General features: G+C 40.4%; 1 protein-coding gene across 13 annotated transcripts in view; it reads left to right on the top strand.

Annotated features, from left to right (window-relative positions):
* Window positions 1-27235, top strand: part of stxbp5l (syntaxin binding protein 5L) — a 177626-nt gene that overhangs the window by 73861 nt on the left and 76530 nt on the right. For all 13 annotated transcript variants that reach the window (XM_073855180.1, XM_073855179.1, XM_073855181.1 and 10 more), the window contains exons 4-5: window positions 7987-8087; window positions 19014-19148. In XM_073855180.1, the coding sequence (XP_073711281.1) occupies window positions 7987-8087; window positions 19014-19148 (236 nt within the window). The remainder of the gene's footprint in view (window positions 1-7986; window positions 8088-19013; window positions 19149-27235) is intronic.

Raw genomic sequence — 27235 nt, 5'->3', positions numbered from 1 at the left:
CTGGGGACTAGGGATGTTAACAATTAATCAATCTTCGATTAATTGTCGATAAAAATTAAATCGATAAAACTTAACGATTGTCGGAAAAGCAAGCACATGTGCGGCGCCTGCGCAAAGCACATACACAACCGGTGAAAAAATTAAACAAGAGCGAAGAAGTTAATCTAGCCATGATCACAAACTATGCTTGATGACAAACACACACCTGGGCTTTTTAACCTCATTCAAGATGAGGCTGGCTGCTAACACAACGAAATGGCATCCGCAGTGGATCTGAGAAGGTCCGATGCCAAAAATGCAAACACGGGTAGGATAATGAAAGCAAAGACCCTCTTCAGGGAAGCCTACAAGATTAGCATAGCAACGCAGCTATACACAGGAAAGGAGACCAGAAGCCGTTTTTAATAGACAGATTTAAATGTAAAACTTAAATTCTGGCAAGAAACTGTTAAATGTGAACTGTAACTGACTGTCATTACACTTTGAACACCCGCAACATATATCATTGATCATCATTATTGATTGGCTGAGGCGCTACATGCTAAACACTGTTGCGGGTTTTCTGATGGAAGGTTGAAGTCTTCATAATATAAGCATCTTTGCTGAAAATACGCCGCAGGTGACGATGGGAAAATTGCCCTTCGTGTGCTTCTTGGATATAATTACAACAAACAGTGTATTAACGACTCAGAAAGCTAGTTGAACAACTAGAAAAATAATACTTGATGATAATGAAACTTTTATTATCTCATGGACGCACGGACTTTCATCCGACTGTGCGGAGTGCCCGTTACGAGGCAGAGTTTACTGTGTCTATTAGTCATTATATTTCATTACGAGATTAAATTGATGATTTTTATCAAAACACCTACTTAATTGACTCATTTTACAATCCCACTAGCATGTTATTTAGACAAAATAAAATCTTTTAATTCGCATGAGGAAGCTGGCATTTATACGCACACTTTTATGTCATTGGCTATATGCCACTGCTGTAATGGCTTATTGCACTATTATTGTTACAATTATTCGATTTTCTTTAATTTAAATGATCATCGAATATGGGAAATTGCATAATTTGACATCCCTACTGGGGACCCAAGTTATAGGACTTAAAGATGGATAAAGTCAGATTTTCATTATATGTCCCCTTTAACAGTTAAAAACACGTTCTGATGGGCCACATACTTTGTAAAACCTTTTTTTTTCACTACAAAGCACCCTGTGAGCAACATAAAGGTTTTGTGGATGTTTACACTTAACAGCCTGACCTTTGAATTCTTTAAGGAGTTTAGATTAGACATGTCAACTTGATAAAACGTGTTCAGATTAAAGAACAACACAAATAGCACATGAAAAAAAGTTCACTATTAGTGAGCCATTCGTATACATTTAGAGTTTCCTTAGTTATTGTGTTAGTCTTGTATATCTAATTTGGGACAGTCAGCCTAGTAGTTAGATAGTCGGGCTTGTTACCCAAAGGTTTGAGTCTCACGACTGACAGGTTGTGACATGTGCCCATTGAGCATTGCACCTTAACTCCAGTTGTTTCCGGGGGCTGCAATGCTAGCTGCCCACTGCACCCGATATGTGTTTTCATGACTTGCAGTGCTTTTGTTTACTACTCGCTGGGATGGGTTAAATGCAGAAGTCACATTCACATGGGTGTTTGTACAAAAACGTCTCGGTTACGGATGTAACCCTCGTTCCCTGAAGGAGGGAACGGAGATGTCACGTCGTGACCGACGAATTGGAAGCTCGCTTAGAGAGACCAATCTGCTTCGAATACTACTAAAACGCCAATGAACTTGGCATTGAGATATTTGCATAATGCTGGCGCCGCCCCGCCAGGTGCGTATATAAGCCGCACGTGCAAATAGGGAAATCAGCTTCTGTTCGCTGAGAAAGCCGGAAGGTGACCGGCCTAAACAGAAGGTGGCAGCACCTGTGGCGACGGGACGTGACGTCTCCGTTCCCTCCTTCAGGGAACGAGGGTTTCATCCGTAACCGAGACGTTCCCTTTCAGTCGGTCACTACGACGTCACGTCGTGACCGACGAATTGGGAAACCCTACTAAAACGCCACTAGGGGCTGACCTCTTCCAGTGTCTGCATAAAGCCCTCCGGTTCCACTTAAGGATAGGAGAATTAGGTTTTAAGGCAGAAGGCCGGGCACTAGATGTTCCTTTAACCCACAGTAGTGCCAGCGACTGGGAAGCGCCCTATCTGAGCGGTATAGGGACGCTGCGGAAGCCACCGCCCCGTTAAGGGCTATTGGTGGGCGAAAGTCAACCGTAGTTGAGGTAAATGACAGCCGTGGCTGTGTAAGCAAAGCAGTGCTCTGCTAAGGGAAACGTGGGCTGGTAGGATTAACCCCACGGAATAATACTCACAAAGGAACCCGTTGGGACACAATGTGGGCCCTGGCCAAACACGTAGGTTCGTAAGAATACAGCTAGTGAAAGGCTGACAGCCAATGCTCCGCAACAAAGGCTGTCAAGGCAGTGAAGAGAGCAAATCAAACCATTACGCATTTTTGCTCTGTTAGCCTTCCATACTGAAACTCAATTTGGAGCCTCAGTCGGAGGCTGCAAGCCGACTTGCGAGTCTGCTCTCCGTGTCCTCCCTGGTGAGGACAGAACACGAGAGGATACAGGCTCGATACGAACATTGTAGAATCTAATGAACGTATTACGCCCAACCAGCAGCTCTACAGATGTCTGTTAGCGAGGAACCACGAGCTAATGCCCAAGATGAGGCAACACTCCGAGAGGAGTGCGCTCTCAAATTAAGGGGCAAGGAATGCCCTGCAAATTATAAACCAGGGCGATAGTATCAACTATCCAATGAGACATCCTCTGCTTAGTGACAGCTTTCCCTTTCTGCTGGCCATCATAACAAACAAAGAGCTGGTCTGAGGTCCTGAAGCTTTGCGTGCGGACCACGTAGAATCGCAGTGCGCGTACGGGGCACAACAAAGCCTCGGTTGGGTTTGCCTGCTCCAGAGGCAACGCTTGCAAGCTCACCACCTTATCTCTGAAGGGAGTGGTGGGAACTTTGGGCACGTAGCCTGGTCTGGGTCTTCAGTGAGACAGCAGGACCAAACTAAAGGCACGAATCGTCAACAGAGAATGCATGTAAATCTCCTACTCTCTTCATGGAGGCCAATGCTAGCAGGGTCAGAGCTTTCATTGATAAAAACTTCAGACTCGCAAACTGCAAAGGCTAAATCGGAGACCTGAAGGCTTCAGCACCATGGACAGGTCTCAGGAAAAAAGAGGGAGGGCGCGAGGGGTTTAGCCTGCGAGCGCCTCTTTAAAATGTAATAATTAAATCATGCTGGCCAACTGATCTGCCGTAGATAAGTGAGTGATGAGCAGAAATAGCGGCAATATCAATTTTAATGGCGGAGGGACAGCCTACCATCTAACCCATGTTAAAGATATAAAGCATAATGTTAAAGGGCATTCTCTGGGTCCTCGCGTTGCGAAGAGCACCGGGTGACGAAAAGGTTTCATTAAGCGCGTAAGCCCGTCCTGTGGACGGTGCTCGAACCGCGTAGATGGTGTTAGATACCGCTTGCGATAAATCACCTAAACCTTGCGCGCGCTCAACGACCGTACATGGATATCCACAGGTCGGGGCGCGAGTGCCAAATGTGCCCCTTCCTAAGAAAGTCAGTCCTTCCTCAGGGGAATCCGCCAGGGAGGGCTGTCGCGAGGAGCATTAACTATGAAAACCAATTCTTGGTCGTCCAGTACGGACGATTAATAAAAAGGCTCTCCTCGTCCTGCCTGACTTTGCACAGTGTCTGCGCAATAAAGCTCACTGGAAGGAATGCGTACACGGCTGCAGCATGCTGTCATATGTCCAGGAGCTTCTGAAATTGTATCAGAGGGACCGCGTACTTCCCTCGAATTAAACCGAGGCAAGTCAGAACTGACTAGTTGCGCGCTCTTGTAAAACACGCCAATTAGTTGATCGAGTCTAATTCCATACTGAGAAAAAGGATCCTCTGCACGGGGCAAAGTTGCTCTTTCCCAGTCGACCTGATGACTTAAACGAGCGAGATGCCGAAGCATTAACTCTCTGTGTTCGCGCACGTCTGCCAAGAACGGGCTATTATAAGTCAACGTAAATAAAGCAGAATGCGAACAACGCTCTCTCTCTGATATTTTAATGCCGTGACTAACACTTTCATGGAGACACGGAGAGAGAGAGACAGCTCGAATGGTGTACTTAATATTAATATGCCCACCCCACGACGCAGAGCGAAAAAACGGTCTAAGGCGAGGGGAGATGGACACAAAAGTACACGTCTTACAGGTCTAAAGCTGCAACCGATCTGAATATTGAAATACGAGCCTCTGCGTTATCATCCAAAAAGACCACCTCCGTAGAGCCGGGCGTAAATCAAATCGATCGTAACCCACCGGGTATTTCGGGTACTATGAGATAAAGGCTGGAAAAACCCTATCATCATATATCATCTCGGTAAGAGGGACCGGCTCGATAATCCTTCGCCAGCAGGACATCGACTTATGCACGCAGTACATGTGCATCGGATACTTTCACTATAGTGAAACGAAAGCCCGAGAATTTCGGGGTTGTGCCGGTAATTGTATTTCGTAACCGAGGCGGATCGTGCGTAAAACCCAACGAAACGGGCTGGGAACTGAAGCCAAGCACCCAGGCACCGTACGAGGAGAATTAACGACACTACCGGTGTACCCGCGGCGGGGCAGCGAGGCGGGACAGGCGGGACTGCCGGTGCGTCTGCCGTGACAGCATAAGCATCTACAGTATGTGTGTGTGTGACACTGACCTGAGCCCGCTGAGGGAAACGGTCGTCCGGTCTCCTCAGCTGAGGACGCAGACTCCGACGGGTTTGCTGGTGGTCCGGTCTCCAGAGTGGAGGGCTCGGACTCCTCAGAACACCCGCTGGCGATAGAGGAGAGGTAGGGTGAGCTGGTGTGTGCCCGCTCACGGCTCTCTCGATCCTCTGGAGACCTGAAGAGGGAAGAGGAATGCACTCTGTGTGTGGTTAGTGGGCACCGGCTAAACAGCCGGTGGAACATATGCAAACCAAGAATTTTCCACCCGACCCTCTATCGGGGGAAGGAGCGAATCACCGTCTCCTGAAGAGTGATCCTCTGCCAATCCAGGTCGCCCGCTTACTGGCCACTTAAACTCCCGATCTCACGGGAAGCGGCTAAGCGGGCGGGGCGAGCTGCTGACGACCGGTTCCCCCCGCGCTGCCGAGATGGGGTCCGAAGAGGGGAACGGAGGTGGTCGCCGCAGGACGCCGACGGCGAGAGGCAGACTGAGGAACCGGCGTGGTGGTTTTTACCAAGGGCAGCTCTCCTTCGCCGGGGCATGACCACAGAGATCGCCTCAGTCTGCGCAGCGGAGCTGTACGACTCCACGGCCTCGCCGAAGAGGCCAGTCTGTGAGACAGGAGCATTCAAGAAGTTGTTCTCGCCTGCGTCCGTCAGCCAGACACAGCCAAAGGTGGCGATCTTGAACCACTGTCGTGAACATCGCACGACTGAAGGTCGCGGCCTCCCTCGTAAATCCTTGGTGAACCCGTAGCAACGTTATTGCATGCAGGGCTGAAGCCGCCTCTCCGCATGCCTGACGGACAGCGCCCGTAACCGGACGACTATCTACAAACACGGGAGGGAAGGGTTGGGTGGTCCCTCCAGGAACGCAGCTGCATCGCAACCCCCCGCTCCACTGGAGGGTCCCTGCCCTTAGCGGCTCCATTGGTGTGGGTGGTGAGGGGTGAAAGCTGAAGCTGAACGACCGGATGGCCGCAAACCACGTCAGCTCTTCGTGCCGTCGGAAAGAAAGGCACAGGAGCAGAGGACCGAGAGGCCCGAGCAGCTCCGAAATACCAATCACGTGGGCGGTACGGTTCGGGCGGAGAGGGGTTAACCCCTCCAACTCTACCGTTACCGCCGCTCGAGCGGGCACGGCCACCATCTCCGGAACGACTCCACTTCGGAGGAAAAATTGGACACCCCTCTGATGCTGCAGAAGTGAACGGGACCAGAAGGAGGTCCAATGGATTCGGCAGACATCGTAGAACACGACTCTGCCGTCTCCACCGGAACCTCAACCGGCTGAGGATGAAAGGCCGGTAGGTGGAGGACGCATCCTCCGTCCTCCTCAGCGTAGTGATGCGAAGAGCGTCATGCGAGCGCTTGACAGCCGCACCATGGCGGTGTCAGCACTGCAAAGACGCGGACAGCATTCCCGTAGAAACGTCAGTCGTCTCCGCAATCCAAGAGGGTTATGCTCTCACAGAGAGAACAAAAACTCTCCACGAGCGCAGCCTCAGAGTGCTTGATGCCCAAGCATGAAGACAGCGCTCGTGACCGTAACTGGAACCCTTATACCTCTCACATCCAAGATCGCACGGACGAAAAGCAATCCTGAAAAGGACGCTGATCTCCGAATATACGAGAGAGTGGCTGTCTTTAAAAAGACACAGAGCTCTCACGTATCACTCTTTAGGGAAATCACTCTTTTGGTGCTCAGCTGATGATGCGCACAGGGAAAGGCAACGCACACACTAAACTCAAAACAAAAATATGCAGAGCAGTGGAATACTGCGAGCGTCCGCTGTGTTAGTACTGCTTGTCAATCAACTTCAGCAACCGTTCCCAGAAGAGCAGATAGTAGCTTCTCAGTCAGATAAAGCCGGCTTTCGAAGCGAAAAAAGCTGATTTCCCTATTTGCACGTGCGGCTTATATACGCACCTGGCGGGGCGGCGCCAGCATTATGCAAATATCCCAATGCCAAGTTCATTGGCGTTTTAGTAGTATTCGAAGCAGATTGGTCTCTCTAAGCGAGCTCCCAATTCGTCGGTCACGACGTGACGTCGTAGTGACCGACTGAAAGGGAACTGTCATGTGAGAGAGAGGTAGTGATAAATGCAATGTGCAAACATCTATTTGTGGTGGTCAATTTTGATTTTGTGGCAGATTGACAAATAAATGAATGTATGGGAAACACTACACTCCAACGATGCTCTGCATTCCAGCCTTGACCCTACTTTTTGTATGATGTCACAGCAGTAGGCAGCACAAATATAACGACACGCCTATAATCCCTCCCACTCTGAAGTGGTACTAAACTAAATAGAAAAGTTAACCGAACCAAAGTTAATTGAGCTGACATGACCCAACCCGTGGGGTACTATGCAATGTAAAAGCACCAATACATCAGGTGACCAAAACTCACAACACCTTCGGGCTTTGTACAAGGATTACTGCTGTTAATTCCCCTTTGTGTCTGATATGTAGAAAGTAATTAGATACAGGACTTTATATAGGGCAAAATTATATAGGGCTTCCAGATAAAATGGGTCAGAAATACTCTTGTCGTCCTGATTGACAGGCAGGTTGGGGAAAAAGTCACAATGACACTTTCATCATCTTGTGCTCTTTCTGCTTGTTCTGTCTGGATTATTTGAATATCAAGCTCATCCTGAACTTGGTAACACGTGGCTCTCTGTAGAACTGCATTACACATGTGGCAATTCTTTCCCTTCAAATATTTTCAATGTCTATCCAAGGAGGACTTTAATATCATGAAATATGCATGAAATGCATGGGTAAACAGCAGAGTTACACAGAATGAGCCAAAGCAATGTGACTGAATACATTAACGTTGATCATTTCCCAGCAACTACTGTATATGAGTCAATTCTATTAAAGCAAATTTACATTATTTCATTTGTGCCATAGATGATATACAGTATAACTTATAATTTTCTCCATCACTTGGCTACATTAGTCTAAGGCTGGCAAATTTATTATGCAAATGAAACTTGCTTTATGAATTTTCAATAGAAATATTTGCATAGGGAAGCTGACACGTTACCTTGAATCGCTTTGAAATGTAAATTTACATCCATGTTTTTTGACACATTTTGCAGATTTAGTGTAGATACATTATGACTGTTTGATGTTTTTATAGGGGGCGCTGGTCACAGCCTGTGCAGATGACACGCTGCATCTCTGGAACCTGCGACAGAGACGTCCAGCAATCCTTCACTCTCTAAAATTCAACAGAGAACGGTGAGTATAGAAATAGCTTACATGTGCAAGCAACAAGTTTTCCAGTCCTTTTTATTAATGAATCCTGACTACTGTACACTGTATTATGCTAAATATAAGAGCTTGCATGCATGTGTGCGTACGGCAAATAAAGACGGATACAGTCGAGAGTCAAGAGGATTTTAGAAAACAAGATATGAATTCATTTATTTTCAAATAACATTCAAAGTGAAAAATCAATTTGATATTTAATTTGTAGATACATTGCTGAATGCCCAAGGCTACAGCATTTCAAATTGAATGAATATTTAAAAAATGCAAACATAGATAGCTCAAGGTTGCAAAGCAAAGCCAAGTCTCAAGGTTTTTCAAACCTTCCAAAACTCTTCCAAAAAATATTTCACCTTTTTTGTTAATGTTGATTTTTCCCCAAGAAAATGAGATACAGTATTACTGTACATTAAAATAAAAAATAGCGTTATATGATCGTGCATCACATACTTCACAAAAAAAGCAGTTTGTTGCTTTTTGTCTGTGTGTGTTATAGCATTAAAACCATTTCTATATGGCTATGCATCCCTAAAAGCAGACATAATAAGCAGCAAATGCACACAAATGACCTGTGTATGTTTTTTGGGGAAAATAGACCCTAGATATTGTTGACTCATATTATTTGGCAGAGGAGTTTATACAATTTTGGGCCAAGCGTGTGCTTTAAAATGAAAAAAAGGTTAAAGGTGATGTATCATCCTTCCCATCTCCTGAGCTCTTTATTGCTAACCACTGGCTATAACTCAACTATATAATATAGTATATTATACAATTCTTAATAAGACCTTACTTCTCAGCACAACTTACTCAATACAAAATGCCCTGCTATATGTGTGACTGATGTGACTTTTGTTACTCTATTTTCTCCATTGAATGAGCCAGGGTCACTTCTAATAGCCGTCGCTCTCTTTCACAGCTGTGAAATATGAGGTGTGGGCTGGTTAGGTTGTTGGCATTGGCCTTTAAAAATTGTATAAAAGTATAGAAAACTGTAAGTGAAGTTTTAAAAGTAATCTTGACATATCCTGAATAAACAGAGAGACCTTGAGTGAGCTGAAGAGAAAGTCATGAACAATCTTTATTTATTTCTTTACCACATAAAAATGTGTCAAAAACCTTGTTATAATGTAGCCAGGAAAGAGAGAAAGGACCTTCATGATATTTAAAGGGATAGTTCACTCAAAAATGAAACTTATGATCTCGCAAGTTGTTTCAAATCTGTATAAATTGTATTGTTCTTTTGAACACAAAAGAACTTTTCGGACGGGATTAGTTTTACATAGGGAGGTGGTGTTTTATCAGAGCTTCCCAGTGATTTTAGTCTCGTCCGAATGCTCCATGTTAGTAATCATTACGGACAATGTCAGTAAAGATTACGGCGACTTTTACCTTTTCTAAAAAGGTCTGGAAAATTTACCTCAGGTAATACTAATCAAATGTGAATAGACCAGCTGTAAATATACACATAAATTCCATCATTTCCTGTTATTTTGCGGGTTTCTCCCAAATATAAAAGTGCTTAAAGAAGCATTTACTTGCGTTTTAGGCGGAAAAACAAGTCAGTGGCAAGTCAGTTCCTGAATACCATGACACAGACTTAAAAAAAAGTCAAATTCACTTCTCAGTCTGAAACTGACGTTCTCCCCAAACTGAATTTAAACGCAGTGTTTCCAGTTTTTCCGCGTTTGTGTCATGTTGTTTACACATGTGATATCAGGAAGCAAGGTAATGTGCATGTGACAACGAGAGAGGTGACGCGCTGTGCAATCGAGTTACACCTCCCATTTTTGAATGTTTTACTGAGATTGCTAATCCCGTCCGAATTGACCATCAATATTACAGACGTCCTGTGGTAAAATTACATTACTCCATTTACCCACGTTACACTAATCCCGTTCGAATAGGGCTAAAGCAGTGCTTCTCAAATAGTGGGGCGGGACCACTATTTGAGAAGTGACACCAGGGGGGGCGCGCGAGACCCCAGGGAAAATACTTTTTCAGGAAGTGATTTTTAAAGACATTACACCCCAATCACGCTGTAAACCGCTTGTGTTATTTATTGGTTATATTTAATTTTTCAGTATGAAATGGTCAAGAAATATTATACTTTAAATAAGGATTGATTTTTTTTTTTCAGGCAAATTGATGCATTTTAAGTCTTTTCTGTTACAGACTAAAAAACAATGTTAATAAAGTTATTCTTTGTTGTAAGTTGATCGATATTTCTTTTTTTGTGTTTTCTTTTTGTGTTTTCTCAATGTTAATAAGGATACAATGTTTTGCAGATGTGCAATTTTATAGGCAAATTATACTATTTACAGTCGCGGCGGAGAGTTGGGGGGGGGGGCGCAAAATGTTTAACTCGAGGGGGGGCGTGACAGAAAATAATTGAGAAGCACTGGGCTAAAGAAATATGTTTTTCATCAGTGTGTGTATTCAAACAGTTTTGGAGCACTATTGACTTCCATAGTTTTTTAAATATATTGGCCTATGTGTGTGATAATCAAACACGTGTTGTCGTCACGTTTATAGGCGCATATTACTAACGCACTCTACAAATAACAAAAACAATATGGCGCCATTGACTTTAGACCAGGTTTTAGTTGGTCAATGGCATAGTCTATTTTAGTTGCCTCAAAATAGCAACGTGCAAAAAATGCATTTTTAGACCAGAACTCCCAGAGATGCAAAAAAACCAACAACATGGTGCTGAATGTGAAAATGACAACTTTGTTGGACTGAAACTAGCAAAAAACACTTGCATCGTGTTTTGCTCTGCATTGCGCCGGGTGTTTGACAGGGCCCTTTAACATTCTTTTGCCAGACATTCTGTGTCCGCTAATCTGGAAGTTCACGAGTTCACACTTACAAATAAGTCGAATAGATTATATTTGGAAACGTGTTTGCCGTGCTGTCCGGGGAGAAGGCTCTGAGATCGGAAATGAGCCCGAACGCAGAGTATCCCCCCTATGTCTAGGGAGTAATCTGGTGAGTGAGAGGAGACGGGGTGAAGAATCCTTAGGTGAGTTTGACTGTGATTATATATGGGCTTGCCTTCATGCTGATTGGGTAGATATGTTGATTATTGATTGTAGACAGCTGGTGATACTAAAGTATTTGTCAATTTCTGATTGTAGACAGCTGGAAACACCCGAGTAGTTTATTTGACATGTTCCTCCTGAACTACGTTAATAAAACATCATAAAGAGAGCATGCTTTAAAAGTTTTTTCTAATTGAAACTAGGGATGCAATGATAAATGCCGATCAGTAAGTCCTTATCGATCTGAAGTCACTGTTAGTTTGAGTCGTTTATAACATGCATTTGAAAAAGCCACACTCGTCAAACATAATCATTATATGAAGAGCTTGGTTCCAAAATGAGATAACTCTGTTTTTCAAAAATCTCTTTTTTTGCATTCCAGTTAATATCAATCAAACTGCAGTTTATATGCTTAAGCCATTTCCTGGAGCTGGGTGTCATAGCTGTGTGTAATGGTTCTTCTTCTGCGGCCCATATTGAGTTTCTGCATGAGAGCACCCTCTGGTTTTGAATGTAGCGGCATTTTACCGTAATCCATTGAGAAGCAGCAAGCATCATTTGCCCGATCGGTGCACCCCTAAATAAAACAAAAGTGTTTTGTGTTTTATTTTGAATTAGAAGTGCATTTGACCATTGGTGGTTGCCTTTCACCAAGTTTTTATGATCATTTATAATGTTCAGAACCCAATGGGACACAAATCAGCATCAAACTGAGAACTCTAAAAAAGAGAAGTAAAAGCAAAACCGCTGTGAAAAGATTTCAATACGCATCTAAATCCAACAGCATGAAAGTTTAGGAATAACGGATTGCGTGATTTATGATACAGGCTTTTGCAAGCTCTGTGCTTTGCTGGGTTCGCCTAATGAGCTTTGTTCCCCTCCGTAATAACCGATGATTTTTGTTCAGCACCTCATCAGACTGTCTGAAACAAACAAAGTCACGCTTTCTCACACTGTCACAGATTCGCACACTCACACAGCCTTTTTACCGATTGCGTTTGTTGACCCTGAAGTGTTTTAGATTTGGCTTTATTAAAATTATGCAAATTTGCGTGTAATGAGAAATGTTGTCTCAGATCAGTAGGTGCCCGTCTATGTGTATGCACATGGGCACAGTTGGATGCGTATATTTGTGCTAGGCTGTGTCAGATGACAGAGATTCTCAGCTCAGCGGGGTCAGGAGGAGAGACTCAGGGGGGCTATAAGAGTTCAAGACGCTCAGCATGCTTGTCTGTCTCTGAAATACAGGATGATTTCACTCACCTAGCCCTGTGACATTCAGACGCTGCATTTTAAAATGTGTCAGACACAATTCGTAATGCAACCACAAGTATGCGGTGCATTTTCACTGTTGCCACAGGGAGCACAAGTGGACGGCAGGATTAATTGTCTTCCTGTATGGAGAATTCTTACTACTTCCTGGCAAACCAAAAATATATTTTTGAGCAAATTTGTTAGACATTAGCAAGATGCCAGTATAGACACGCCCTCTATTATCCCCTTGTGCCAGAGTTTGTTACTGACACAATAAGATTGCACATTAAATTTAAAGAGTCATTTATGTGCTATTCGTGTCTCCAAAAAATAAATGTGTACAAACACATTACCTGAATGCATTTCGATTAGTTAACTACAGCTTAACCTTGAGCTACTTCCACAACTTACAAAAAAGCTCTTTGGTGCAGTTACCCGCTAAATGCCCTCATCACTGGCATAGTCATTTTCTAATCTGGCATTTTCCAAGTGTTGCAGTCAAAAACATTAAACTGCGTATTAGCATGGCCAGGTGCTCTATTAACATTCTAACCCTGACAAGTTTAGATTTCTGTCCGGCGTCTCTCAAGCTTCATTACCAATCACCTTACCTTTCTGAAGACCCCTGGGATGTAAGAGGAGGAAAACAAAGACAGATGTAATGAATGTGGACAGAAGTGAATTACCATGTGCTGGTCTTTATTTTCTACTTAACCTGTTTATAAGGATGATGGATGATGGGATTGGATGGATTTCAGCGTCAAGTCTCGAATAGAGCTTGGATATGTGATAGTTTTATTGATCATTTTCCTAATTACTCAGTGTCTGCTTCATATTATCAAGCAGCTTTTTGTGTTGCGCGTGTCAGATTTAGCTTTGGTGCTCAAGTGGACAATGCAGATTTAAATGTGGCTCGCAACATTAACAATTACATTTCCACATGATTTCCTATAAACCAACTCACTTTTCTAAATCTATAGCCTAATGGTTAAAATCAAGGCCAAACAAAGCAATATTTTTGAAACAGCTATGAAGGGCTACCAATGGCTTTCTTACAATATTTTTGCATCCATGGTTGGGTGAAATATGGTTTGAATTAATGGCGGAGGGGCACAAATATGTGTTTGGAGTGTCATGTGTGTTGCTCGTGTTTTTAAAATATGTGTTTGTAGCATCATGTGAACCATGTGCATCATGCGTTTTGTCAAAATAAGTGTCTGTTGCACACACGTCAAAACCGTTTATGATAAAAGAGATGCTCACATTCACAAAATACACGAAAGACACTCCCTTAAAGGGACACTACACTTTTTTTGAAAATAGGCTCATTTTCCAGCTCCCCTAGTGTTAAACATTTGATTCTTACCGTTTTGGAATACATTCAGCTGATCTCCGGGTCTGGCGCTACCACTTTTAGCACGATGCTAATGGTCTAATCAGATTCAATGGATTGTGCTAAGCTATGCTAAAAGTGGTACCGCCAGACCCGGAGATCAGCTGAATGGATTATCTGGCAAACGCGAGCGTCTCTTTTATCATAAACCCTTTAGACGCGTCTGCAGCAGGTTCACTTGGCGCACCGAACACAAATTGGAAAATTACGAACCTCACACATGACGGGCTACATACATGTTGTGACGAACTTGCATCGTGCGCCCTCAAAAAAAGAAGTCACCGGTCGCCACTGGTTTGAATTCACCTGAAAATGTCCATTTTTCACCTAACCATGAGAAACAACCCAGCATAGGTTAATTTAAACCCATTGGTTGGGTTTGTATACTGTATATCAGTGCCCGCACAGAGTGTGCGAGTTGCCCGCCAATGCACATTTTATGAATAGCCTCAATTTTAATATTTATTTATTACATATTTTTTATATTAGCTTATTACACGGCTCTCTGGAATGCTTGATTCTGATTGGTCAGTTGAGACATTTTCAGGTTCGTTCTTTTCAAATAATAACCGCTCCAAAGTAATAACGCATAGCCGGTACTACTTGTATGTTTAAAATCCCTCCGCTCCAACAAAGATTACCGTTTGGCGCCATCTTGTGACAAACGCTGGACAACCACAATTAACAATGGAAAATTTCGACATTAATTTTAACATGTATGGAAAAAACAAAACATTTAAACAGTGGATAGATTTGGAAGATTCAAATGGCTCCCCAATTATGACGAAAAAACGAAAATTGAACTACGAAGAACAAACAACGACAAGACACAGAGAGCTTACTGAGACTGAACTTGACAAAATAGAGCATGACAGCTACGAAGTCAACACACAAAAAAATACAGAATGGGCAATAAAACTTCTCAAAGACTCAGGTCCTGATCACACTGTCAGGGCTTATTTCGCGATAACTACCGGCTGCCTGTACATTATCCCTTACTTGGCTTCTTTTATCAATGTTAACATTTGAAACAATGATAAAAAAAGAATCAACAAGCAGACTATATCAAAACATTTTTGTATGCACATTAAAATTAAGAAGGAAAGGGAATGTAATTTAACATTTAAAAAGTTACATTTTTAACCGTTAAACAATAAACGTTTAAACTGTACACTCTCAGAAATAAAGGTACAAAAAGGTACACCTTTGTACCCAAGTGCATATACTTTAAAGGTACATATTGGCAGTTCAAAGATACAATGGTACATATAAGGGTGATTCTCACAAAATCCAGACTTAAAAGGTGTCCAGAATCTGATTTTTTTAAAGCCATTGAAGCCATTTTTTTGTTGCACATATAAGATTAAGGTCTAAACTTACTATAACCATTATTTTTAGAGGATTTTAAAAAAATCCTATAGAATTATTTAAATTTTTTAGATTATCATTATCAAAAATTATCATTACCGCAACATGATATTACATTGAATATATGCATTTACAAACTCATGTTTCGGTAATGAGAATTAAAATGTTTAGGTACTATGACAAACAAAATTTCAACTTTTATCTGGAGAGAAAAAATAAGAACTGCTTAGCTGGTAGCCATCTTGAGTAACACCGTCAATTATGTCCCTTCCAACATTTTTTTTTTTTTTTGGAAAATGTTAGTTCTTTGAGGGCTTAAAGAATGGTTGAAAATTGTTGCGGCGGACAAGAAATTTGGTCTTGGACACATTTATATTCCTTATTATTGTCTTTCCATTTACCAATGATCACCAAATACCACATGTGTCTTTGCTGTAAATGTTTATAGTATAACATGCACTGAAGCTTTTTATTTTTTAGATTTTTTAAATTATAAATATTTCCATGTCAAAGAACCAAAATCCAGTCATGGAGACATTGCGGTAATGAACATTTTCCCCTTAAATGTGAAATAAAATTGGTTTGTATGATGTCATTTGAAATCATGTGCAAAACAGTACATGAAGAGATGTTTGTAACTGTATGCTTCTTATTTTGATACTCTTACTTTGCATTCACTTTTTTTATCAAAATGTTTCATGACACCTCACAGGTCTAATTTCGTGAGAATCACCCATTAGGAACTTTTTTATTACTGTACCTTTATTTTTGACAGTGTATGTAAATCTATAGTATCAGTAATAATCAGTACACACATCAGTTTCAATACTTAACACTGTTTACATGTGTTTAAATATGTGCCTTGTTATTAGAAGCATTCCTTGGAGAGTTTCTGTTGTGACATTAGCAGTGATACATCACAGCGCTAACAGTCTGCCTAATTTTGTGATTATTTTGTAATTAACATTGTGCGCATCAGCCAAATGCTATTTTGCAATTTCTGTTAACCTTTTTATGACTGAAGACAGCAGCACACCATGAAAACAAACACACCAGCATGGGAAATCATTTCATATCACATAGTTACAGGTTTTTTTTTGCATCTCATTACATTTTTAGGGTCTTGTCACGTCTCAGTCATGGCTCATTAGCTCTGGTTTGTCTTAAGGTAATGGTGTTCTAATTAATTGCAGCTTCCTAAAAATACACTCAAATGGACCCAAGAGGAGCTGGGGTTTGACTGACATAAGCCCCAAAGCAAAACCAAACCAGAAAACAGTAGACACAATTGTGACAAATGTTCTTCTAACTACAAAGAATCGCAGTGACTCTCTGATCTACAAAGAATCGCACTGACTCACAAAATGAGGCCATTAAATGTTGGCCCAAAGGAAAATTGTGATTAGGTGTGATTTGAACTTGAACATGATTTGTTTTAACATCTCATCTTGCTTGTATTAAAATATATATACACTGGCAGAAAATGTTTTAAAAAAATGGTCCCTATTGTCACTGGGGCGATACCCTTTCAAAGGAGAAAAAGTTCACAATAGTACTTCAGAGGTACTTATTGGTACCAAAGAGTGTCATGAAGTACATTTTTTGTGATTAGATGAATGTGGAGCACTTTGCATTTACAGATTACAGTTAACTGTACTCTGATCCTCTCCAGTGATGAAGTAAGTGTGCATAGTGTAGTTCATATTTCGTGAACGTTCTCTGAAGCTGATAAAACAAACCAAGTGTGAAACCGAGCGCTTTTATATTACACAACAGACAAAATATAATGGCCGACCTTTGTATTAAAGCACACAGTGCATGCAGACTATATTTTAATTTTATTGAAGATAAAGACCATGGTTTGACTAGTTCAATTAATAGTACAGCCCTAGTTTGAAAGCTGTGGAAAGGCATGCTAATTCTGAGTAGAACTTTGCATATGTTATAATATCTTAATTATATTAGCATACAGTTTAAAGGGTTAGTTCACCCAAGAATAAAAAATTTGTCATTAATTACTTCCGAAGATGAACGAAGATGTCTCACGGGTGTGTAACAACCAACAGAATTTCAAGGCATAGTCACGGAATATTTGATTAATTTATCAGTGTTCATGGACAAGATTTTCCGCCTTATTTGTGCCATTGATAACGAATGTCTTTTTCGTGTTACTCAGCACGAATTTCTAAATAGTTTTTCGTGTCTATGGCACGACTTTCCCCTTCGTGTAATTTTATGTATTGTTTTCTCATTGTTTTTTCATATTTTTTAAATCATTGTCGCTTTGGGTTAGATTTGTGGTTTGGGTTAGGATGTAATTTTATGTGTTGGTTTCTACTAGTGTTGTTTTCGTCAACGATGACAATAACGAAATTATTTCGTTTATGCACCTTTTTTTATGACGATAACGTGATGATGACTAGCTAAAAATGGCTCTAAGGTGACGAAAACATGACAAGACGCTTTCGAGTTTTCGTTGACGAGACGAGAAGTAACGAAAATGATTATAAGTCTGACATTCACAATGCATGTCATTTCTGCCTATTTTGCATATAATCTGTCTGTTTTTAGCTAAAAAGTATCAGCAATGCTGCGCTTCTTATCCTTGTTTTGGGTACGGCCACCACCCGGCTGACGCCATGCCGTGCACGCGCACTAGATTTCACACAACAACACACCTGCGGCTGTGGCGAGTTCGAAGGACTGTGGCGGTGACGCCAATAAACGGAAACGACAAAATGATTTATGGACATACTTTCAGTATAATCCATCAGAAAGAAAAACGGAATACATATTGGGAGACGACGGTAAATGTGGCCACAAACTAGGTAGGAAGAATACCACCAACCTCAGGCGGCACATGCAGGCTCATCATGCTGATTTTTTTTAAAGGTAACTAACAAGTCACGCTGTTAACATCATATACATTCAATTTAACTTGACCATCGGCTTGTGACACATTTCATGGTAAGCTTAAGGTTTTACATATATCTACTTGTCAAACCTGAGCCCATTTCCAATACTTTTTAACCTAAATTAATTTGTTAAAGACTACTTTTTTTACTAAAATTGACTAAAACCTGACTAAAACCTTTTTGTGTTTTCATCGACTAAACTTGACTACAACTATCAAGTTTATAAGTGACTAAAATGTGACTAAAACTAAAAGGCATTTTCGTCCAAAAGACCAAGACCAAGACTAAGACTAAAACTAAAAGGGCGGCCAAAAACAACACTGGTTATACATGTTTTTTTTCTTCCAATTTTAAAACTATTTTCGCTTGAGGTGGGGTTAGAGTTGGGGTTTGGTTAGGATGTCTGAAATGTAACAGAAAGTCGTTCTAACCCCAACTCTTAAGTGACAATGGTAAAAAATTAAATAAAAAACAATACTTAAAATGACACGAAAAAGAAAGTCGTGCCACAGACATGAAAAACTATTCATAGAAATTAGTTCTGAGTGACACGAAAAAGACATTTGTGCTCAATGGCACGAAAAAAGTGGAAAATATTGTCCATGAACACTAATAAATGAATTAAATATTTTGTGACTAACATATCTAATCTAATCTAATCTCTAATCTCTAAATTAAGGCTCTGACTGGACAGTTTCTTGTAATGCATATACCTGTACAGTATGTTTGTTTAAATATACAATGGAAAATGGTTACTGACATGTAGTTTGCTGAAACTTGATGCTTGTACTTTACTTCGTAAAGCATGTTATTTAGAAAGGTAATTATTTTTCTGTGTTTCTTTATAGTGAGATTAATTACAGACTGTAATATGAATCTGACATACCCTGTGTAATTTCACTCTCCTATTATTTTCTTTTTTCAGCATCACGTTCTGTCATCTTCCGTTTCAAAGTAAATGGCTGTACGTGGGGACGGAGCGTGGAAATACACACATAGTGAACATCGAATCCTTTGTTTTGTCTGGATATGTCATTATGTGGAACAAGGCTATAGAACTGTAAGTACAACTATATAAGGTATTTTGCTGATGCTGCTAACATCAAAAAACTAATCTGAAAAGTTTGTAATAAAGATACTTTAATATGATGATGTGATATTAAAAAGGTCACATAAAATATTTAATGTAACCAGCAATTAAAAATGCATATTTTATTTAAAGCTTTTATCCCAGGAACCTGTCAGAAATGTCCACTTTCTTTCAGTGGAACACATACTGTACTCTAAGATGTATTGCAGTATCATATTGTAATTTAGCTTGAAGAGGAAACTAAAGAGTCAGAAAGTCAATTTTGAGAAAAATGTTGAAGTTAACAATTTTTGAAGGTTTATTGCATCCATACCTTAAAATCACTGGTAAAAAAATAATAGATTTGGCAGACACAAAGTCTAAAACAATATCTATGGGAAAAATAAATGTTAAACATGACATGGACATTAAGACAGGCAGCTTTAAGATCTACTACTGTAATGCAAGGATCTAATACTGTATAATGTTACGCATCAGATTTTTTTTCCTAACAGTTAATGAAACATTCACTTAAGACATAACGCATTATAACTGCGTGAATTCTTTTCAAAACAGATTGTGCGTCTGTGCACACTTAGGGCATGTTAGTCAGCGCTAGGAAAATCGTTTTTGAGTCTTGTTGCTCTTAAAGGATTAGTCCATTTAAAAAAAGAAATCCAGATAATTTACTCACCACCATGTCATCCAAAATGTTGATGTCTTTCTTTGTTCAGTCGAGAAGAAATTATGTTTTTTTGAGGAAAACATTCCAGGATTTTTCTCATTTTAATGGACTTTAATGGACCCCAATACTTAACAGTTTCAACAGAGTTTCAAAGGACTCTAAACTATCCCAAGCAAGGCATGAGGCATCTAGCGAAATGATTGTCTTTTTGGCAAGAAAAATAAAAAATATGCACTTTTAACCCACAACTTCTCTTCTTCCTCCGGCTGTGTGACGCGCCAGCGCGACCTCACGTAATTGCATAATCACGTCAAAAGGTCACGTGTTACATAAATGAAACGTACATTTGCGGACCATTTTAAACAATAAACTGACACAAAGACATTAATTAGTATCATTCCACATACAACAACGTCGGAACGGTCCTCTTTCTCCACACTTGTAAACACTGGGGCGTAGTTTGGATACGTCATCCGTGATCTCTTGACATGATGACGTATTGCGTAAGGTCGCGCTGGTTTCGCTAGATAAGACCCTTATGCCTCGTTTGGGTTCGTTTAGAGTCCTTTGACACTGCAATTTTAAACTGCATTAACACTGTTAAGTATTGAGGTCCATTAAAGTCCATTAAAATGAGAAAAATCCTGGAATGTTTTCCTCAAAAAACATAATTTCTTCTTGACTGAACAAAGAAAAACATCAACATTTTGGATGACATTGTGGTGAGGAAATTATCTGGATTTTTTTAAAGAAAATGGACTAATCCTTTAACAACTCTTTTAACATCAAGTAAGTCCTATACGCTTTGTCATTTCTTCATGTTTTTGAAACCGAAACCAAAATGTCAGACGTGCATGTGGAACGACACACATTTTTGTATTAGATTAAGCATTTAGGATGGTACACCTCTCCGGAAATGTACAAATTAAGATCATTAGAAGTTTAATGACAATTTAAAGCATTTGGATCGCTAGACAAGGGCTTAATGTACTTATTTTTATGAAAACCTCAATTTCGACCAAAATCAACATTTATACTTTTCTTTTGCCTGTAACTCAAAATTAGACAGTGTGCATTTCGACTCATGTAGACAGTACGGGTCACATATTTGTACCTAAATGGTACAAATCAGGACCTTTTTAAAGGTTACCGTCCATTTGAGAACTTTTGTACCTTTATTTTTGACACTTGAGGGTGAGTAAAATATGGGCTGATTTTCATTTTTGGGTGAATTATTCCTTTAACTTTATTAAACATACTATATGTATGAAACAGCACCATACCAGCACTAATAGCATCAGGCTCAACTGGATTGTGGAGGTTCAGAGATTATTTTTAATCTGTAATTATGTACACAAAGGTGAATTCACAACTCCATTCCACAATATTTCCAGAACAAAACTGATTGTCTTTTTCCAGATCCAAACACAGTGATTAGATCATCCTGTCAGAAATCCACATTGCACCTGCCAATGTTACTCAACTGTCACAGGCAACTACAATAACCCTTATCCCAGTTGAGGAATAAATAAGTTATCATGTTATCACATCAAACCTTTATCATGAAATTCTTTTATCTTTATGTCTGCAGTTACACACTTACACACAATGAACGCATAAACAATCGTAGGCCCGTGCACATATACAGCTCTTTTCATGAATAAAGTCAACACCTCAGTCTCAAGAGTGATAATCTGACAAGCAAATAGCTTGCAAGTGTCAATCACATCTCCACCTACACAAGAGGCTCTCGGCGGAATCCCTGCGCACAGACATTAATGTTAGCTGTGAGTAACCGTGGATGGATTTCTGAAGGACATTTAGATCCCTGTCACCCACTTGCGGCCTACTACAGATCCTTTACCCAGAATCCCCTCACCTCCTTAACTTCTCAAGTAGCTCAGTGGCACATCGAGTGTGCGGTGGCATATCTGTATTTTTTTCAAATGAGAGGACTTGATCCTAGTGGTTCATTATTGTGAAGTGCTTTTAAAGGTTCCCATTGGTAAATGCATCATTTTAGTTCATTTATTGAAGTTTTATATACTTATGCACAGAAGTGGTTTAGTTTTGTGAACTACATACTGCTTTACTGCTGATTATAAAATGAATGTCGGGTTTATTCGTCAAAAGGGCAGGAAACACTGCTGTATTGTTATTATATCGCTTAAAGACGCCATGCTCTTGAGTCTCAAGTGCAATGCTGCCTGTGAAATGGTTCTTAAAGAACAAAGTATTAAAGTGATTTTCATTAAAACCTTTTATTAAGCTAATTCCTGTGGTAAAATACATTTAGTATAAAAATAGTTTGAAATTCTGGTATGTTTTTATGCTGCACAATGATACAGTGAACAAGTAATGGTATTACATCGAAATATTATAGTACTGAATAAAAGTATTAAACATTTCTGTAGAAATTACAGTATTGCTGGCAGCTGTTTGCCAGTAACTTACTGTAAATTTAAATGTGTGTTATTTACTGGCAACAGTTTGTTCGATGTTAAATAACATAAAACATTAATAAGTCTTTATCTTTACAGAATAAAACTAAAGTAACACCCTCATGCAAAGCATTCTGGGAACCAAAGTCTATAAGAAAAACAGAAAAAGGTTGATGAGGATTCCTGGTTCCCAGAATGCTTTGCATGAGGCTGTTAAAGGCGGGGTGCAACGCTTTGGAAAGGCCGAGTACCAAACCACACTTGTAGGGAATCAACAGTAAGGGGCGTGTCTACTAACCGACATCATTGCTGGGTTGCGTATGTGTGGGGCGGGTCTATCAAAAGAAGGTCCAGATTCTATTGGGGTAGGGGACTGTTTGTTTAGGTGATTTCAAATGTCAACATTGGCTTTCAGAGATCATGCACCCCGCCTTTTAATTAAAAATTTTATTCTGTAAAGACTTGTTAATGTTTAATGTACATATAACTTTGTACAAAATATAAATAACATTAATTTAAAGGATTAGTCAACTTTCTTAAAAAAAATCCAGATAATTTACTGACTACCATGTCATCCAAAATGTTGATGTCTTTCTTTGTTCAGTCAAGAAGAAATTATGTTTTTTGAGGAAAACATTCCAGGATAATTTTAATGGACTTTAAAGCAACACTATGTCGTTTTTTACCTTTAAATAATGTCTCTAAAATTATTGCAGCAATAGAACAACTTTTAACTGGACAAATTGTACTGTTGCTGCAACCTGAGCAGCCTCCTAGCTGCTACAAGCACACTCTAAAAGTGGCGGTGGAGGATAGGAAACACAGCCCCGCCCCTCCCCCTGCCTGCAGGAGAGTGTCTGATACCAGGCACTGTTGCACTTTTCAACCACATGGGGGAGCTGTAAGTCATTTTTACATGGAAACTACATAGTGTTGCTTTAATGGACCCCAGCACGTAACAGTTTTAATGCAGTTAAAAATTGCAGTTTCAATGCAGTTTCAAAGGACTCTAAAATATCCCAAACGAGGCATAATGGTCTTATCTAGCGAAACGATTGTCATTTTGTTGACGGAAAAAATGCACTTTTAAACCACAATCTTCTCATCTATCTCTGGTCATGTGACGCGCCAGCGCAACCTCACGTAATTGCGTAATGCCATGGAAAGGTCACGTGTTACATATATGAAACGCACATTTGCGGACCATTTTAAACAATAAACTGCCACAAAGACATTAATTAGAATTATTCAACATACAACAAAGTCAGAACGGTCCTCTTACTCCACACTTGTAAACACTGGGGCGTAGTTTTGCATACGTCATCCGTGACCTCTTGACGTGATGACATATTGCGTGGGGTCGCGCTGGCGCGTCACATGACCGGAGATGGACGAGAGGTTTTGGTTTAAAAGTGCATATTTTTTGTTTTTCTTGTCAAAAATGACAATTGTTTCGCTAGATAAGACCCTTATGCCTCGTTTGGGATCATTTAGAGTCATTTGAAACCCCGTTGCGAAACTGCATTAAAACTGTTACGTGTTGGGGTCCATTAAACTCCATCCTGAAATGTTTCCCTCAAAAAACTTAATTTCTTCTCGACTGAACAAAGAAAGACATCAACATCTTGGATTACATGGTGGTGAGTAAATTATCTGGAATTTTTTTAAGAAAATGGATCCTTTACAGCAGTGTTCTTCATTGCATGGCTCGCGAGCCGCATGCGTCTCTGCAAGCTTTAATTTGTGGCTCGCATGGCAGTATATTTACAGTGATATTATCATGCAGGCATGCGCTTTTTCTGTCTTTTCTGCTCCGAACGCTAACTTTGTTAGAAAACCATACCTATTAGATCAAGATGCACGTCGATAAGCATGTTCAATCACATGCAGCGATTGTCATATGACATCAAAGTACCGTGAGATCAGACTGCTTGCTATGCTTTTGAATTGATCTCGCGGCACAGTAATGGTCACTCGCCAACCGTTCTGTGCAGCGCCGCATGAAATTACGAGAAAGGTGGCCCCCTGCTGGTTTGGGGGGCACTGCATGAGCATATTATAAGAATGCTTAGCATTAAAATCCTGTTTTGGTCATTAAGAGAAAACATATTGTTTCAGTTCAAATTTGACTGGTAAATGTTAAAGAATGATTTGCCCTTGTATGTACTGCATTGCAACAGATTGGCAGATTGATAAGCAGACATGCTATTTATGACTGGATGGAACTTTTGATACTTTGCGGTAAAGGCGGCTCTCCTATTGACCTTGACCTATCAGTGTGGCTCTCATGAAAAAAATAGTGAAGACCACTGCTTTACAGGATACCTAATCCTTTACATCTACAGTACGTTACTGGCAAACTGCTGCATAACTACAGCAATTTTTTACTGTGTATTTATATGCCTTGAAGTTTAAGTGACATACCAAGACAAAGTAGCTTATGTGAGCAATGTATTGTTTTTATTTAGTTTTTTGCTGTAAGGTCGCTTTAATGCATGCACACAACCTAAAATACAACTGTGTAGTTTTGTGAATTCAAAAAAGACTCACTATAGAATCTGACATACAAATCATGAAAATGTATAGCAGAATACCTGTCAATTCTCTTACTTTTAATACTGCGGTCTACAGACTTCTTATGTGCTATGGCTTTCGTGAGCATGTTTATGTGTTCTGTAAACCTGTCACTTTTTTTTACAAGAAAGCAGCTCTGTAGGTTTTCCAGCAGTGTGTGAGAATAATAGGTGCAGGGAAATGCATCCACACTCTTGGAATTATGGGAATTCCTCTACAGTATATAGAGGCAAAGTGCAGCTCATTTCAATAAATAAATATGAATAAATATAAACACGGCCCCTGTGTGCAGACAGCAGGCATCCTCTGATAGAAATCAAGTGCAAGGGTGGAAAGGAGAACTCAGAGATTTGTTTCCCTCCCTTCGAGTCACACATGAATAAGTTAGAGAAAGATAAAAATATGAGAGGGATTCAGCGAGCGAGAGATTAACCGAGATCTTGTAACCTCAGAACCTTGAACAATTCCACGCTTTGCTTCACTGAAATCACTTGCTTTCAGTTAACAGTGCAATCTCCTGCAGAAGTTTATTTTTCACGTGAACGACAAGTTTGGACAAGTCAATTCACACGTGTTTTATTTTGGTATGACATACTCCAAATGTGCCGCCATGCTTTGTAACCATAAAACACATCACTCCATGTGGCCTATGCTAGAATCGATTCAATGCACAGTTTATCTTATCACTGTGCCTGTATTGAAACTCTATCTCAAGGCCTAGCTGAACATACTTGGGCAGCCTGATCTTAAACATAATCAGTTCTCCATTGATCTGCCTTGGAGCGCTAAGCTAAACTAACATCACGCCTACATCTCTTAGTAATCTGTTTTACACTTTCAGCAGCTTTGGAAAGCCATGGAAGAATTTTATGTTCTAGGTTATGCTGCTCATTTTAAATTGTGGATCATCTGCTAAGATGTTAAAATCTTTTTATACACGACTAATGATTTTACATAATTTAGCTTTTATGTTTCTCAAAACGTTTTGGGGATCTGTCAGTGTCTCCAAAGCCTGTTAAGGCTTTTAACGGTGTAACACTTTCTGGAATTTTAGATTAATAATGTGTTCAACTTGGTTTGTCAACCATAAAGGAGAAGAAGAAATTAAAAAAACAACTCTGAGATATATGATGTTATTACACTGCACTTTCAAAATCTTGATTTTGATTGGCCATTCGTGACATTTCACGGTATGTTATTGCGAGTTATTCCACAGGCCTGTTAAATGCTTTATTCTGATTGGCTGAGAAATGTTCTATGGGTGTTGATTATTTTTTTGTAAACGTGGTATAAGATGAATAATTGACTCCGGTCCTTTGAATTATTTAAAAAGAATGCACACCCACAGTGTAAAGGCTTCCGCTTTGCGTCGTGTCACATTACCAGCATGGGTATGCATTATTTCAAAAAATTCAACGGCCCGTTGTCAATTATTCTTTACATAACAACCGCCTGAAACTAGTAACACACGGTAACCCAGATGCATTTTGACTGGTAGGGGAGAGCGGGGCACAACCTAACGCTTTTTTGTTTTGGCTTATTATTCAAAAAATATTTGAGTTTGATTACTTATATTTTTACACAAGCAACACACACATCTCTGCTACAAATGAACATTTGAAGTTTGTTTCTAGTACTTACCATTCTTGGACAATCACACCAAACGTGACAGAAGTGCACACTTTACAACTTATCCCATAGGTGGGGTTAATTGTAACAGGCAGGGGGTTAGTTGTAACACTTGCTAAAAGTTAAAGGCGGAGTGCACAATGTTTGAAAAACGCTTTGGAAAAGGAGACGGGCTGACTACCAAAACACACTTATAGCCAATCAGCAGTAAGGAGCGTGTCTACTAAAGGGCGATTTATAGTCGTGCGTAGGTCCTACGGCGTAGCAGCGACGGCGTAGGTTCCGCGTCGGTTTTCATTTATACTTGTGCGTCGCCGTCCGCGTCGACGTGCAAACACACGCGAAACCGCTGGTTGGCAGTAATCACGCGTGTAACCACAGTAGCAGCAGAAGTCGTCACAGAAGAAGAAGCTAAGCAAGTAAACCCACAAACGAAGAAGAAATAGCAACTTGTTGTGTATAATTTGAGAAGACCAGCATTGATGGAAGTAAATAAACAGCGACTTATGTTTCAGTTTGAGTTAAATCACTCCTCAACTTGGCTCGTCTTTGTTTTCACCGTCTCAAACGGAAATACCTATGACGCAGTTTTTTTTACCTGACGGGAGGGGTTCTGGTGGACCAATCACAGCGCTTACGGTCCGCGTAGAGCCGACGCGCTGTTAGAAAATTTGTGAGGTGCGCGTCAGGCTACGCAGAGATACGCACAGGCTACGGATAGCCTACGCCGTAGCTACGCCGTAGCACCT

The sequence above is a fragment of the Misgurnus anguillicaudatus genome, chromosome 17 (genome assembly GCF_027580225.2).
Source record: "Misgurnus anguillicaudatus chromosome 17, ASM2758022v2, whole genome shotgun sequence".
Taxonomy (NCBI): domain Eukaryota; kingdom Metazoa; phylum Chordata; class Actinopteri; order Cypriniformes; family Cobitidae; genus Misgurnus; species Misgurnus anguillicaudatus.
Note: the sequence above shows the minus strand (reverse complement) of the source record. Positions and strands in the feature narration are given on the sequence as shown.